This window comes from Cryptotermes secundus, unplaced genomic scaffold (genome assembly GCF_002891405.2).
Source record: "Cryptotermes secundus unplaced genomic scaffold, Csec_1.0 scaffold15, whole genome shotgun sequence".
Taxonomy (NCBI): Eukaryota; Metazoa; Arthropoda; class Insecta; order Blattodea; family Kalotermitidae; genus Cryptotermes; species Cryptotermes secundus.
Window position 1 is genome coordinate 892,398 of NW_019721514.1, and position 17,835 is coordinate 910,232.

At 39.3% G+C, this 17,835-nt stretch overlaps 1 protein-coding gene across 1 annotated transcript in view; it reads left to right on the forward strand.

Moving 5' to 3' along the window:
• Nucleotides 1-17,835, forward strand: part of LOC111875414 — a 120,720-nt gene that overhangs the window by 81,696 nt on the left and 21,189 nt on the right. The window contains exons 8-15 of the mRNA XM_033755797.1: nucleotides 2,317-2,446; nucleotides 5,121-5,313; nucleotides 6,227-6,367; nucleotides 6,786-6,894; nucleotides 8,111-8,252; nucleotides 10,653-10,822; nucleotides 14,401-14,509; nucleotides 16,465-16,631. Coding sequence (XP_033611688.1) covers nucleotides 2,317-2,446; nucleotides 5,121-5,313; nucleotides 6,227-6,367; nucleotides 6,786-6,894; nucleotides 8,111-8,252; nucleotides 10,653-10,822; nucleotides 14,401-14,509; nucleotides 16,465-16,631 — 1,161 coding nt within the window. The remainder of the gene's footprint in view (nucleotides 1-2,316; nucleotides 2,447-5,120; nucleotides 5,314-6,226; nucleotides 6,368-6,785; nucleotides 6,895-8,110; nucleotides 8,253-10,652; nucleotides 10,823-14,400; nucleotides 14,510-16,464; nucleotides 16,632-17,835) is intronic.

Here is a 17,835-nt window from a genome sequence, read left to right on the forward strand (position 1 = left end):
TGCTAGGTCTCCATTTTGAGATTTGAGCATAGGATGCCTGAAATATGGAACAAAGACAGTGGCTTCTGAGTATGGATGCAGTATAGTGCTAGAAGGATGTGCCTTCTACTTGGTTTGATAACGTTAGAATAATGTAACAGTTAGGTTTTTTGGGGACAGTCATGAAATTTAAGTAAGATCTAAAAGTATGTGATGATGGTATATTAACACAAATATTATATTTCTGGACATTATCCGTCATCCTGTTCTTATTGAAAAACATAACATTTTGGAGACTGGATTCTGTTTCCATCTTCAGGTAAAACCTACTCAGTTAGGTCCAAACAATAGAGCTAGTCCGTATCTCTAGAGATGGACACAGAATCCAGTCTACAAAATGCTTTGTTTTTAAATAGAAATATGATGGCTTTTTAAATAAAACAGGATGAGGGATAATGTCCAGAAACAAAATATTTATATGAATCTTAAGGTTTCATTGGATGTCATGATGTAGGGTGTAGATGAGATTATTTGGACGTAAGAGGAAGCTAGAGAAGATTGTGTAATGAGGAGCTTTGTGATTTGAACATTGCTTTCTGATGGATTATTTCATGGCATGTCAGTATCTGGAAAATATGATGGTAAGTCAATAAGTAAGTTACAAATGGATATAGAACTTATACAAATAAGAGTACTGATTTGAAAAATGCTTTTATTTCTCAACATAATCTCCCTGTACACTGAGGCACTTGTCCCATTGTTTCACAAGCCGCTGAAAACCAGCGGCATAAAATTCTTTGGGCTGCTGTTGGAACCAGGCGGTGACTTCCCTATCTACAGCTTCGTCATTGGGAAAATATTCAGCCGAAAGATGATGTTTAAGAGGACCGAACAAATGGAAGTCGCTTGGAGCAAGGTCGGGGCTATACAGAGCATAGTTACTATAGGATTCTGACGATGGTGTATAACACACTGATATATTGGGTTTTCGGACTTTATCCATCATCCTGGTTTTTAAGATAACTAATAAAAACACGGCGTTTCAGAAACTGGATCTGTTTCCGTCAGGTGAAGGAAAACACCTATTCTGTTGGGTCCATTAGAAACAGCTAGCCTCAATCACTCAATCCAGTGATTGAGGCTAGCTCTTTCTAACGGACCCAACAGAATAGGTGTTTTCCTTCACCTGAGGACAGAAACAGATCCAGTTTCCGAAACGTCGTGTTTTTATTAGTTATCTTAAAAACCAGGACAGTGGATAAAGTCTGAAAACCCAATATATCAGTGTACTATACAGAGGATGCTCGAGGACTTCGAACTTGAAATTTCACAGCGTCTGATTTGTCTTGTTTTCAGTATGGGGATGCAACTTGCTGACCCCACAGAACAAAGAAGGGGAAAAATGGGTCTGGCATTATAGCATCTCAATCGCTACCATGATGAAGAATACAATATGCTAGCCCAAATTGTCACAGGTGATGATGAGTCTTGGATTCACCAAGCAGCCCAAAGAATTTTATGCTGCTGGTTTACAGGGGCTTGTGAACTATGGGACAAGTGCCTCAATGTACAGGGCGCTTATGTTGAGAAATAAAAGAATTTTTGAAACCAGTACTCTTATTTGTTTAAGTTCTATATCCATTTGTAACTTACTTATTGACTTACCCTCGTATATTGCTGGATGATAAAGGCTGATGAATTGGAAAAGATTTGGAAGGAAGTGGTCATTGCCTAAATGAGGTATTATCTCACCACTTGCCTGGAGGTACTGAGGAAAACCATGAAAAGTCTTGCTCAGGATATCTGTTATCCAGGACAAGACTCAAACCGAGCATTTCCTACTCTTTATTAAATAGTATTAGGATAATGATATCAAAGACCATGAGATGGGTGTGACATGTGGCCCACATTGGAGGGAAAAGATATGCGTACAAATTTTGGAGGAAAATATGAAAGAAAGAGACATTTTGAAAACCTAAGCATAGATGGGAGAATAATATAAATTGTGTCTTTATGGTATAAGATGGGAGGGTGTAGACTGGATTATTGTGACTCAGGCTAGGGACCAGTGGTGGACTGTTTTGAATACAGTAATAAACCTGTCGATTCTATACAAGGTGGGAGAATTTCTTGAGTAGCTGAGCAACTGTTAGCTTTTCAAGAAGGACTCTGCTGTATGGTGTTAGTGGTTACCATTCCTGCTTTGTAATTAGGAGGCCATTGGTTTGATTGTGCAGAGGCTGGCTGTCTGGTCTGAGGTTTTTCATTGTTTTCATCAGTCCAACTTGGAAAATGCAGGACTAATGCTTTCCAATAAGCCAGTATTCAATTTTTCAGAACATCGGGAGCAGATGAATGTGGCAACAGCATTTCTTGATGCATCTGATATCTACGGGAGTACACAAGTCAGTATGGAGTTATTACGCACGCTGGACAGAGGGCAAGTCACACTAGATGCATGCACAGTGTAAGTATTGAAATGTAGGATCTATTGCAACACAAAATTTTGTTTTAATCTCATAAAGTGCAATGGTTACTATATGCACCACCTCCTTTAATATTATATGATCCTGTATTAACCACATTCAATGTATCTGTATTCGTACACAGTGTTTCCAGGTTCTGTTAGGACTGTGTTCATTAAAAATACAAGACTTGAATTATTTTCAAAATTTCACTCTTTTTATTTAAAATAATCTCCTACTGAATCAATACATAGCTGGAATCGATTGAAAAGTTTTTGAAAACAGTCACTGTACTCCTTGTGTGGAATCACATTTAAAACTGCGGTACATTCCCTTTGGATGTCCTGGATGGTGTCGTGAAGGTCCCCTTTCATTGCCAACTTAACTTTTGGGAACAACCAGAAATCTGCTGGAGCCAAATCTGGTGAATACGGAGGATGATCAAGGAATGTGATCCCTTTTCTGGCCAAAAAATCGCGCACGATCTTTGATTTGTGGGGTGCGACCAGGAACCTTGCTCTCAATATTCAGGTCAAAATCGAAGAATTGAGGACTACGAGATAATAATCAGAATTCACTGTTTGATCTTCTGGCAGAAATTCCTTATGAATGATTCCTTTGGAATTGAAGAAAACTGTTAGCAGCGTCTTTACTTGACTCTTTTGCATGTGCACTTTCTCCGGCTGTTTTGCCTAACTTCAAACAAAATTTTATGTTGGCTCTCTGTTCAACTGCCATTTTTCGACGTGCGTCAGAACAGTACTGTTACATTCAAGGTCAGAACACATGATGCAGCAATGCTTGCGCTTTGAAATTATAGACAGCCACAGCTGAAACTTCAAGAATCTTAATGCCACAACTCACCAACAGATGGCATTGTAGGGAAAAAAAAAAAACGAGTCTTAACAGATCCTGAACACACCGTGTATATTTTGTATGCTTCTCATATTTAACAGTGAACATTAGATATTATTTACAAAGCAAAGAAGATATGTGTCTGTTAGTTCATTAGCATCTGCACATAAATGACTTGGACAAGTATTTCTAATATTTTAAAGTGGAGATTTTCACTAAAAGTTGTCAAGCAATCTAGAGTTTAAGCCACATCAATCCAAAATAAAGTCTACTTTACTTAAGAACACAAGTGGATAAACCAACTGAAGCTGAGTTTAATAAACCATAAAGAATGTTATTGAAATCTTTGTTTGGGACATAATTGGAGGTCACCATTTCCAGGCTGTTTCCATAAACAACATTCATGTATTTGTCTTTGTTTTCTCGGAAGTAAAAATGTAATTGTTATATAAATATGACCCTTGTCATATGCAGGAGCTGCGTTCCTGAAAATCACCAGTCTGTGTTGAAAATGTATAAAATGGAAAACTTTTGAATGAACACTGAATGCGTTGGAGGAGCAGGAAATAATATGGCTGAGTCAAAGCGGTGCAGCAATTCAGGGGAGCTTCATGCACAGCCCACTGAGCATGCTCAATAGCTTCTACTGTAGCCACAGATAAAACATTGTTGCTCTGCGTGACATTGAAGAAACCACGAATATGTGAGAACATGGATATTGAGAGCATATATCGCAAGAGTCACGTGTGATGTTTAGGTGATCTTCAGGCTTCAAAGGGTTGGACGTAATGGAGACACATTCACATAAATATTTTTTTCTCAAATGCTGAGTGGAAATGTGAGCCATCTTGCTGAGCTCAATCTATGGTCCCAATGATTCACTTATAACGGTTTGTTACATTGGCTGAGACATACAAATATTATAGTGGAATTATTTGATAGTAATTATTTACTCTTTTTCATTCCTGCATAATTATGTTCATTAGTCAGCTACACCATGGACTGCATAGTGAGGGAATAAGAATTCGATTTCCAGCAGGGGTAAGAGATTTTTCTCTTTACAACAGCATCCAGACTGGCTCTGGGTGCCTTTCAGCTTTCTCTCTAATGGATACCAGGTGTCCTTTCCCCAGTGATAAAGCAGCCAGGGAGCCAAGTTGAACACTCAGTTCCATAGTGCTGAGGCTAATGCATGGATCTGTACCTCCATTCCCCTCTCTGTCCTCATGGCTTGATGCTTAATTAAGCAAAGGAACAACTTTGTCATTCCATCAAATTCTCCATAAGCATTATCATCAGTACAGGTACAATAGGACATATGGAAGCTGACGTGCCGAGGGAACCTAATATGGATTCCACCTCACACTATATGAAATCTTAACTATTGTAATCTACTGTAACCTATTGTAAACAATTTTAAGTACTGTAACTTTATTCTCTTGTAATCAAACAATATACAGTAACTGACTTGTCCTATATAATGTAACAATGATCTATAGAGACGAAATAAATAAATAAGTATCTTATTTGATGAGTTGTGGGTTACGTAATGCTGTCAGTAACTCAGAATGCATCACATCAGTTGGAAGGGTGACTGATAAAAAACAAATTGGATAGGATTTGAAAGGAAGCAGTCATGGTGTCATTGGGATATTAAGGTAGCATTTGCCTGGATGAAGTGAGGAAACCACAAAAGACCTGAGGCAGGATAGCTGAGTCCCAGTTGAGACCAAAACTGAGCACCTCCTGCATACAAACCCAGATTATTACCTCTGGATCAGTTTATTTGATCTTTCATGTAACTTTTGTGAACTTATGTAGGTGTCATGAGGCGTCCGGTCTCGGAGCTCTGTATTCTACGTTGCTGAGGGAACACAATCGGGTGGCAACAGGATTGGCAGCACTGAACCAACATTGGGATGATGAAACTCTTTTCCAAGAAGCACGCCATATCGTCACAGCGCAGATACAGCATATAACATACAATGAATTCCTCCCAACAGTGCTTGGAGAGGTAAGTCATTTCTCTTTTAAGTTGATGTATTTTTAAAGATCTGGTGTTACATATGTTATGAATTATGAGGGACGTAAAATTATTAAAGCAGTAGAGATTTATTTACTTTGGAAGCAAAACAAACTGAGAAGGGAGAATTAATCAAGAGAGCAGCAGAAAAACAGAAAATAGTTCTAAATTTTATTTTATTATATAAAGAATATTATTGAACAGAGAGATCTAAAATAGTGCAAAAAAATGAAGCATATTTGAAACCATTTCTAACATTAGTGCCAAAGTGTGGACCCTTATAAACAGAAAGCAAAGCAAAATACTAAATTATTTTGAAGTATTATATTTCAGCATCCTGTTACACTCACACAATATATATGGACAAATACCGTCTTAAGTGTGTAGTGTGGAGGAGGAAAAAGAAGTAAAAACTACAATAAAATTGTTGCACTTAAGACGGTATTTGTCCATATATATTATTTTGAAGTATTGAAGGGAAGAACAAAATGGAATAAAGTTACAAATGAATTGGAATTGAAAATTTGTTAACACTTAATAAATGATTAGGCCATGGAAGAAGGATGAAAGGAAAAATATACTGAGAAGGGCAATAGAATTAAAGTTAAAAGAAAGAGACCGATAGGATGACCCAGAACAAAATGGTTTATCCCAGTACTGGAATACATCAGGAAATCAATATAAACTGGTTGGAACACTGAAAAGGGAAGAAAGACGATATTGGAGGATTTTATGCATTGACCAGGATAAAATGGAAATGCTGCTAGAAGAAGAAGGAGGAGGAGGAGGAGGAGAAGAAGAAGAAGGAGGGGGAGGAGGGTCCTCCATCTTGTAGTTATCTTGCAGGTCGCTTTCATATGATTAGAACTATGACACCTGTTGTGTATGTGTCTTGCATCTACAGGTCATCACAGAGATGCCAGGACTGAAATTAAAGGACCAAGGTTATTACACGGGGTACTCAAGTTCAAACCAAGCAGGTACATTTAATGCTGTTGCTGTGACAGCACTGCAAGTGTTTCTCTCCATGATTCCACCTGCGCTGGTAAGTACACTGGTGCGTACATATAACTGTATCCATACAGTAGAGTCCTTCTTGAGAAGCTAACCTCTTATCAGCTAGTTAAGAAATTTCTTGTCTTTTTTAGAATTAGGAAGTTCATTGTCATGTTCATAAGAATCCACTACTAGTCCCTGTCCTGAAACAAATCCAATCCACACCCTCACATTGTCTTTTTAAGATCCATTTTACTATTATCCTCCCATTCATGGTCTCCCAGCTAGTTCTTAACTCTCTTACATATGGTGGTGGAAACAGATTCAGTTTCTGAAATGTTGCACTTAGATCAACTTATGATAATGGACAGTGACCAATATAATAGTCACTGTTATCGTTACACAGTTTGTCAAGAATGTTTAGAATCATTGCCAGTCATGTTTCTGACTGTGAGATGTGTGGTTAGTTACAGAGTGGCAGCATGAACACGACCGAGTACTTGCAGATGGTGCAGTTGGCACTAAGTACCCCAGCAAAACAGCCCAGTCTCCATACGCCACCAGCAATCAAAGACGGTACAGACCTTCCACAGTATTTGTTCTGGTATGGTGTAACTCTCCAGTTATCTGTACAGATATTATCAACTCATAAAAGATTATGGTCTTCTCATATGTGTTCAGGAAAAACAAAAGGCTGGTACAGAGTAACCAAGAACTTATAGCTGACATGCAGAAAACCATTTCCATACTTGAAAGTGAAGTCTTTTGAAAGCTGCAACCCAGCCTATAGGCTGTGCAGATCATCCCATGAGTCCCAGCAGTACGATCCAAAAATATTTACCTCATTATATTCTCTTCAGGTGTAGTTGCTGTTGAAATTTGTTTTAGTTCCTAGCTTGTTAGATTAGTTGATCACAGACTACTTCATTCTTTTCTGTAAGCGTGTGTTATTCCAGAGTACCTCATGTAACAGTCTTCTCACAAATTGGAGTAAAACAACACAGGCAAGGACATAACCATCCCTCCACTCTTTGCTGTGGATAGTTCAACGCCCCACCTTCTCTCTTTCAAACCCTGGCACAGGCAGAACTTATTGATCCTGCTGTATTCCTGTAACAAACTCCATGGTGTCACATCATGGAAGATATTAGTCTTAATGATGATAATGCTGCTCTTGGGTCTCTGCACTGGGATGATGAGGGCAATGTCTCTAATATTTGAGAGCTACATGCCGCTTCTATCTTCAGGGGCAAATTGTGTATGGTGGGTGAGAGTTTGTGTAGATAAAGGGTTTTGTACCAACACAGCCACGGGGTCGAGGAAGCTATCAAATGGCTATTTTAAGAATTGTGGAGTACAAAAGACTATCAGCAACTGGTATACCCATGTGGTCACCTATCCAAGTTCCCACCAGGCACAGTTTTGCTTAACTGCTTCTGTCATGAATCAAGCAATGTGAAAATTGGTTGAGAAATCACAGTTGGTCAAGGGTAGGTTCCGGGAATGGGAAGTGAGGAAAGTGAGGAATATTATGACTAGGAGCAGAGATTGGATNGCACTTGCCATTTTTCACAGCCACAGAATGTACCAAAAAAATATCGTTCGCAAGTGATATTCCCAAGTAGCTACCCATCCCAAGAAGCAGTATAACATTATCATTCAGCACTGAGAATCTCAACTCTCCCATACACAAACCACATTTTGGGGCCACCCAGTATATTACTGGAGTAGTAATAATGTTTATACTTAATATCTGTTTCAAGTATCATAAGATGGAAATGTTATGTTACAGGATTGGACAGAGGAACACTGCTTGTTCACATGGGTCGTGATCATGGTCTCGCAGGCTACTTACAGTGGCTGCATTATTGCAACCACAACCTCACACAACCACTCTCTCCCAGTCTGGCAAATTTACTGCATAGAATTTACATGTATGTATACCCTGAATGGAGAAACATTGTAGCTGAGAATGGTTAAGATTTCAAGATAACAGTCAGTGGGTGGAGTGAGTTATAGTATGTGTTATGTCTGTTCCAAAAATATTCGTTTCCTTTGGATTATAGTGAACTCACCAAATAGATCAGTCAGTATAGCCTATAGGACCAAGGCTTGAAGCCCATCAGAGATTTTTTAGCTACCATATCCGGGCCAGTTCTGGTGCCTACACAGTCTCCTGTCCAGTGGGTGCTTGGAACAGTTTCCCTGGTTGAGTCATTGAGGCATGAGGCTGGATGCCCTTCTATTGCTGAAGGTTAGGAATATATGGAGCTCTACTTTAACTCCCCATACATTTTCATGGTGCTTAATTAATCACATGGACAACTTCACCTCTACCTCTGTAGTAAACTCATCCATAACAGAAGACTACAGTCTTCTGGAATATGATGCTCTCTACTCTTTTGCCTCCTTCTTCAGGAAAGGAGTGTAGCTGTGCAGGAGAGAGAACAGACGGTGCTCAAGGCAAGGGAGGACAAGGAAAGGGACTGATGTGAATTAGTGGGAGTGGTGTAAATGAAATGAAGGAAGTAAAGACATAATATTAAATAAAATTAATATAAAAATGTGGCAGGTTCTTTTGAAACACTACCTACTAGACTACATAGTATTTCATTTCATTTCATTTATTTTCTATATATCCATACAGGTAACAAACCTAGGATGTGGAAATGGACCCTTTAAAAAATAGATATATCAAGATACATACACAAAATTACGCAAGTCACATAATCACATCCAAGATGATTGTAATGCTCATAATCAACATAATGAGAACCTCAAATCTGACAGCTATAACAGACTCCAGTTGCGAGGTTTGACAGTGCTTAGCATAAACTGGCTGACCATTATTTTTATTCTTGGCTGAAATATTGCGTTTCCTTAAGTAAAATAGAGTTTAGAATCTCACTGTGAGGAAGGAGCTAATATTTGCTATTGCTTTCCTTTAGTGTAGCATACTCTGTGTTATGGAAGGGATGTGTTATTGAAAATGAATGCATATCAAGGAATTCCTTAAGGAAAACCCTATTTTTCCATGAACTTTCATGTTATACATAGAGATTCATTCCTAAGGAAATGTTTCTGGTCTACAGTTATAACAGAGAAGCATTTTTTATCAATCAGAAGTAACAGTCTATACATAAACATCTTCAACTGATAAGAGGGAGAGTCAGTAAATAGCTCACAAATGAATATAAAATGTAAAACATGGATATTTGAACCTTGAAAAGCCATTTATTTCTCGACTTATCCTCCACCAACATTGATACATTTATCCCATTGGTTTATCAGCGTGTTGAAACCTGCAGCATGGAAGTTTTTTGGCTGTTGTCTCAGCCACTTCCACACTTCCGTGTCAACCTCTTTGTCATCAGCAAAACGTTTACCACCCGTCGTGGACTGCTTTACATGACAAGAACACTTCCCACCATAAACAGAAGACGTTTCTTCACGGATATCTTTTGCACTCAGAAACGCACAATAGAATGCAGCCCTTCGATAATAATCTCCTCAAGGACGGTCACCATTTTTACTACTGAAACCAGTCTCTGAACATGCGCATGCACGTCTCCTACTAGACTGTCATGTAGGTGGCCTGTGGTGCTACCTAGTGATACACATAGAAACCCCCTCCCATTGGTTTTTGAAGGTCAAAAATAGCTTTTTTCCCAAAATTAATAGGTAAGTTTCAAGCTTAATTAGACAGAGGAAGTGAGTTGAGTAAAAACTTGTAATGACATGAATTGTAGTCCATATCATGAGGAACAAATTGGTTTTTTATTGGAGTCTCTAGCTTCAATAGTTATCGAGATATAGAATATAACGAAAACCATTTCGGCCGAAAACACGTATTATTGCATTATAAAAACGGCTGCACTGGGAGAACTGAGCAGATTAAAATTTTTTAAAAAATATTAACAAATTATATTTGTATGCATGTATTCTCCATATTTTTTGATCTGAGTGTTCTCAGCAGAGTTCACTGTGAGTTTTGTCAAGCTCACTATTACAGGAATTACAGAATATGTATGGGCTATATAACAGAGCCATATTTAGAGCGTGGCACCGACCCTCCCTCTCACAATGCACCCAAAACCACTGCCCCAGTACTTCCCATATTTCTCCTTTCATACAGCCAGAGGCAAGGTCCAGAGAGATGTTTATCTTCTTAGGAGTAAACCTTGGGACCTAAATGGAACATGAAGTAAGGTTTTTGTACGTGAAGTATGACAATGTCAGAGCTGTACTTTTTCAGCTTTCTAGAGTCACAACGAAATATACAGTGATATTTCCCACTGAAACTGGAATATAATTCTGTAAACATATGATTTCAGCAATAAGGAGGACATTGATCTGATTGTGGGAGGACTTATGGAGACCCCAGATTATGGTGTGGTACTTGGACCAACATTCACCTGCCTCTTGGCAGAGCAGTTCATCACTGTTCGCAACAGCGACAGGTTCTGGTATGAAAATGACATCCCTCCGTCTTCATTCACACCGGGTAAATGTTATATTATCTTGTGTAGCCTCAGGGTCATAACCTTCTTTACATTTTGCCTTTTAACCCTCTCTCTGTCTGCAAGAATACAGGTTTTTATTTCACAGTGCTACCATTGGTTCGCTCTTAGCCCCAGCCCTTCCTACCTTATATCACTGACATTATTTGCTTCATAACCTATTTTCCTACCCAGAAGCTTGAGGCAGCAAGTTCCTTCAAGATGTTGGTAACAGTGTAACAAACTACATGGAGTCGCATCTCAGAAGACAGTAATATTTTTATTTGTAATCTGCTCACTTATCTTTATGTCAGAATTGATGCTGCACATATTAAACATACAGGGTTTGTCCGAAAAGTAATGTCAGTTATTTTATTGTGAAGTGACTATATGTCGCAGCACTCTCAGACCGGTTGGGATCGGTGGAGGGGGAAGTCAGCTTATGAACCCGTGGTCGCTTAGTCGTCTCCGAACTTCCTGAGAGTGACGAAAGGCTTTTCCATGAAACTCGTTTTTGTCTCCCGTGCAAGCCGCAATGCAGCGCTCCTTGGAACAAAGGATTGCCATCAAGTTTTGTGTGAAACTTGGCAAGTCTGCAGTGGAAACTTTTCCCATGATAAAGACGGCCTTCGGTGATGATTGTTTGTCGGAATGTCAGGTCTACCGGTGGCACAGGGCCTTTTTAGAAGGCCGTGAAGAGGTCGACGATGAAGCCCGCGCTGGACGGCCATCAACAAGCACCACCGACGAAAATGTGAGTTTGTACTACATGGTACAACCATCAACGCCAAATTCTACATGGAAGTGCTAAAGAGACTCAAACGAAGTGTTTGTCTCATCCGGCCCGACATCGCGGACGATTGGAAACTTCACCATGACAATGCGCCAGCCCACACCGCCTTCCTCGTGACCCGCTTCCTGACCAATTCAAAGGTGCCAACGGTTCCCCAGCCGCCCTACAGTCCTGACGTGGCTCCCCAGACTTCTTTTTGTTTCCGCGCTTGAAAACTCTCATGAAAGGACATCATTTTGGGACAGTTGGCGAAGTCAAAGAGGCTTGCACCAAGGCTCTAAAGGACATTCCGGAGGAGGCCTACCATGACGCCTTCGATGCCTAGAAATCTCGCTGGAATCGATGTATCGACGCAGAAGAAGCCTATTTTGAAGCCTTTTAATGTGTTGCACCGATCTAATCCATAAAAGTTTTTTAATCGACTCACTGACATTACTTTTCGGACAAACCATGTAGCATGGAATGCATTTTTATAACCAGGGTTGTAGTCAAGCAGGGCCTCAGTTAGGTGTCCTGGTGGTTTCCTGACTATCAGCCTGGCACTTCTTATAAAGACACTGATGTAAAACAAATTATTTTTACTTCTTTTACTTAAGCACTCTGATGTGTGTTGACACCTGTAAGTATGTGCATTTCGAGATATGTGTTTCATTCGATTCTGCATTTGGAAGTGTAAAGCTGTCTCAGATTTGAGGTTCTCACAACAGTGGCTATGAAGTTTTCTGTCTTCTGGGATATAATACCATAATTTATGGTGAAATGCTGATAGTGTCATGAAATAATATACAAAAAAATTAATTGTCTTTGTAATGGAGACCTGGTGTGTTTTCTGTGATGTAGGAACTGAATTTATAGTCTACTTTCCTTATTTTGAAAATAATGAGGCTTATTTTGTCACCTTGCTGTCTGTATGTCCCCCTGACAACTTTTTTGCATGTGTATTCATTTCAACAGGAACTTGTTTACCGAACTTTTGCCTATCAACGGCTGTTTCTTCTGGCTCCAATATTCCGGCTTTTAGGCGTCATGTCACATGGCATCCAAAAGTTGTTGGACATAATATTTTCTCTTTGGTCCATGTCATATCAAATACCCAGTATGTGGCGAAAGGAAAATGGACAATTAGTTGTTCCCAGAACTTCTTGTTAAATATCATTTAATTCTTCAAAGGGTTTAAATACATTTTGAGAAAAGAGGTCACAGAACCAGCAGACAAATATATATTTTTAAATGTAAACTGGAATGAGAATCATCAGTTAGGGACAGACTTCTCTGTGCATAAGGGAATCATATCACGAGTTAAGGGAGTAGGGTTTGTTAGTGATATGATTTCATATATAATGCTAAGTGGTAGCTGGTAATTGGTATCCATCATGTATTATTATTATTATTATTATAATAATTATATAAAGGAGAATGAGTTGGGCAGGGCATGTATTACTAAAGGGAGAGATGAAAATTGCATACGAAGTTCTGATAGGAAAACCTAATTGAAAGGGACCTCTAAGAATATCTAGGCATGTATGGAAGGTAATATTGAAATGGGTCATAAAGGAATAGGAGCTTAAGGTGCGTACAGGATTCATCTGGCTTAGGATAGGAACCAGTGGCAGGCTTTTGTGAACATGGTAATGAACCTTTGTGTTGCTTAAAATGCTGGGAATGTAATTCATAACTGAACAACTATCATAAATGATATAACCTCCGTCTCAAGTGCAAACAATATATTCTTGTGTCTTTGATCTTGCTCCCTACACTACATGTTTCGGCCTCAGACGGCCATCATCAGGTGTATAACACTCACGTCGCTGTCACACTGCACCCAGTTCAAAATTTAANACTATCAGTTTCTTAAGAAGGACTGCTCCAAGTGGTGGGCACCTGTGAGCTTGATAATGAATGAGAGACTTGAGGTACTGAGAGACTGTGAAGTGGTGTATCATTTGAGGAGTGATACAACGTGGGCTGCTAGATGTTTACCAAGATTTGAGAAGAACACACTGCATCCATCTTCAGGGTTGATGAGTAAGCCTAGCACACAAGATTCAAGCAGCAAGCTGCTGTTTGCTTGATCAGTTTTCTCGTTAATCATGAAGCTGGGGGCAGTACAGTCATCTGAAATGTCAGTAAATTCCATCAGACTATAGAGTATAACATAGCTGAGAAAATATTAGCTTCCATAATACGACTTTACTTCATGGAGTTGGTTATGCAAATGGTGGTCTCTTGTAAATGTTACGTAGAACCTCCAGTGTTATGAAAGGTGAAGTATTGCTCGAGTATGAGTAGTTGGGCAAATATTAGCTTCTCAGGATTTTCCATGCTCCATGGAACTAGTTAGTTCTTAACAAAAGTAAAAAAGGTAAAGCTATCCCTGTAACAGGCTGTGGACTCCCATAGGGTTGTGAGACATTGAGGCTCCTACATATTCTAGACAATTGGCTCACAAATGGTGGTGAAGTTGTCAGCCTTATGTGTTAGCTGCCCTATAACCCCAAGAAGATTCCTGATATTCATTTCTGTTAGAGGCTGAGTCAACCCCAGGGTCAGAATGTAATTGGAAGGATTAGATCAATTGAAAAATCCAATTACCTCATCTGGAATTGAGCCCATGACCTTCCAGCTTGTAGCAAAGTGCCTCAAGGAACTATGCTAGAGCATGCCCCTCTTAGCAAACGTAGCTATGATAATATTGGGTTGCCCCTGACTGAGAAACAGTGATTACTCTGGACTCTGTGCACTTTCTTGTTTTACTGTGTTCAGTAGCTGTGGTTCATTTGCCTGTTACAGAACAACTGGCAGAACTACGCAAGGTGACAGTCGCTGGATTATTGTGCAGCAACGTGCCTAATCTGGAAGAAGTCCAGTCCCAGGCGTTTGTGCAACAGGACTCATATCTGTAAGCCACATTAGCAACAAATGTACAGGATTGCAAAATTTGTTCTTTAATTCATGTGTGTTGACTGTCTCCAGAAAATCCTGAAACCGCGAAACAAAATCCTAAATTGAGTAAATGTTTATGTTACATGCAAAATAAATTATGTGATGAGCACTCTTTTGTGGTGTGTGCTGCTGTGTAGTCCAGTAGAAGCTCACTGACATTTCATAGAAATGCACTGCCTCCATCTTCAGGGTTGAACAGTAAGCCAAGTAAGTAGCCAAAAAGACACAAGTAGCAAGCATATGTATGTTCCTCCAAAACACAGATGAATTCCTACTAGACTAACACGATTGGAAGTCATAATGTTTTAATTCTCACCATGAGAAAATCAAAATTTCAAAATATTGTAACATGTTTGGAGTAGGTACTTCCATGGTAATGCAATAACAGTGGATCATTGTGTGTAGAATGTTGAAACAACGAACGCGTTTCCCTGGAGATGGACAACAGAATGTTTGTTGTGTAACAGCGTACTGTCAAAACAGCAGAAATATAACCATGAGAAATGGTGTCTGGTATCCAGTCCCCATAACGCCTATATAAGAGAGTTGGAAGCAGAGCTCTCTCATTTTCCAAATACTTGGAAGGAAGCAAAAGTAATAACTTTACCTAAACCTGGTAAAGACCTGAAACTCCTGCAAAATTTACATCCGATCAGCCTCCTGTCCATGACAGGAAAACTATTCAAAAAAGTAATTTTGAAATTACCACAAAAACATATTGAAGAAAGAGGCCTGCTCAATGGAAGCCAGTTTGGTTTTCTTGTATGTTACAGCACGACATTGTAATGTACGAGACTGGTGGACCACGTAACCCTTAATTTCAACAATAAAATGTCTATGGCCACGGTGTTCTTGGACATCAAAAAAGCCTTTGATACCACGTGGCACTCAGGCTTGCTGTATAAGTTATCAAAATTGGAATTCTCGAACAGTTTGACCAAGCTTATTGGGTCCTTTCTTTCTCAGCATAAATTCAGGGTTTCAGTTGAAGGCAGAATGTCAACCCCAAAGGAAATGCAATCAGGGGTGCCACAAGGTTCAGTCCTTTCCCCTACTTTTTTTCAATTTGTACATAAATGATGCTCCCCAAACACATGGTGTTCACCTGGCCCTCTTTGCGGATGACACCTGTCTGTATGCGACAGATTGCTAGGAGGGTTTTATTGTTAGAAAACTCCAGCGCGGTCTCAGCTCAATGGAGACCAGGTGTGAGTGCTGAAATATTAAAATTAATGAAGATAATACTCAGGGGGTCTACTTCTCACATAGTCAGTGTGTCTCTGTTTCTTCTGGGTGATAATTAAAATTTTATGACTTCTCCATGTGTGTTGTTACATCTTACTTCTCTTCATAGTCATTGGTGTGTAAACCAGAACTCCAGCAAAGCTATGTAAGGAGTTCTGTCTTCTCAAATATAGTGACATATAGTCTGGTGAAGGTCAACCTAAATTTCAGAAGAACATGACACCATCATTTTCAGTGTGGGGAATAAACCAAGCAAGTAACCAACATGAAGCAGAAAGCAACTAGAGCTTGTTTCTCTGAAACATCGGTTCATTTACGAGTAAAATGGACAACATGGCCTTTTATCCCAGAAGATGCAATTCTTCACAACCAATGCTGTGAGAAACTCTAGTCTAATAAAGCTAAACGAGATTCATGATTCTGGGAGCACTGATGGGAATTGAACCATGATTCCTCAATTATGCAGTCCATAGCCGAGACAGTGTACTGAGCGATCCTGGCTCTCACAAGTGTAGTTACATTACATAATATTGAGGAAAATTGGAAATGAAGCAACATTTATCAAATTATTTCCCCAGTTTAGTGCCTTCTTGAATGTAATTGGTCCTCATTGTATGTTAATTTGTATATTTTGTTATGTTCCCTCACTGTCCCTTGACTTTGCAGCAATGTTCGGATTGCCTGCGCACTGCAGCCAACCTTCAGTTTGTCCCCATGGCTGGAGAAGGACACACCAATGAAAATATCTAATGAGATGTTGAGTCAAGCAGTGGAGAAGGCTGAAGCTGATGTTAAGTTACGGAAACAACGAGAATACCAACTGTGGGCCAAAAGTAAGTAGGATTGTTATGAACATTACCTGTATATTGTTGGAAATATTAGGCAGATTATCTTAGTAGTATAATGTTTGGTTTGTATTTTGAACGCATACAGTTTGAAAGTGGAGCCGGGTTAATATAGTCAATATAGCAAATATAGCAACTGATTATTGGCTGGATGGCCAAGGGGTCAGAAATTGATTCCCGGTAGGGTCAAGAATTTTCTCATCTCCACGTCATCCAGACCAGCTCTGGGGCCCACCTGGCCTCTTATCCAATAGGTACCTGGGGCTCTTTCCCTCGATAATGTGGCTGGAGCATGAGGCTGACCACTCACCTCTAACTAGTGCCAAGGTCAAGGAAATGTGGATGTGTACATCCATTCTCACATATGCCTTAATGGCGTAGTACTTTATTACTTAAGCACAGGCACAACTTTATATTTTTACCTTACCGTAAAGTTTGGAAGTTTGTTCAGAAAGATATATATTCTCTGGCTTTTACATAGTTTTCCTAAGTGCTTCCAGGATGATGCAGGGCTTGTATGAATGGAACAGATGACACTGTTTTCCTCCCCAGCATTTCTAATTCACAAAACCAATGGAATACCCACTGAAAATGCAACAGGAAAATTTGACAGTTTCCAACCCTAACTATGATTTCCATAGATAACCCTCTCACAGTGTAACTGTTATACATTATAGCCCTTGAGGGACACTGAAATCATGATTTCATTGAATATGTTATGACCATAGCAGCTATCTGGCATTCATATATAATTCCCATATAACGATTTTGTAAGATCACAAGTTGTTAGTCATAATTATCAGTTTATTCACTTCTACTACAAGATAGGCACGCTATGAACTTGAGCTGTCATATAGTCCATTCATAATTGAAGTGCTGATCCTAGTTAGCTCGGTGTATTGGAATACCCCATGAAATTTCAAGCTGATAATTTGACATTTCCCGTCTCCAGCTATAGTTTCCACAGATGACACTTCAATTGATTCAGTCTTACACGTTATAGCCCTTGAGGGATATTTTATCATGATTCCACTCAATATGTATGATTTAGACTTGAGAAAAGTTCTAGAAAGACAAGACTGATAGATTGAGCATAATAATAATAACAGTCTACAGAAACTTTCCTTTTTTTTTGACAAAGGTCACCACTGTAATATCAACTCACAGCTCTGCAATACTGCTTCAAACACTG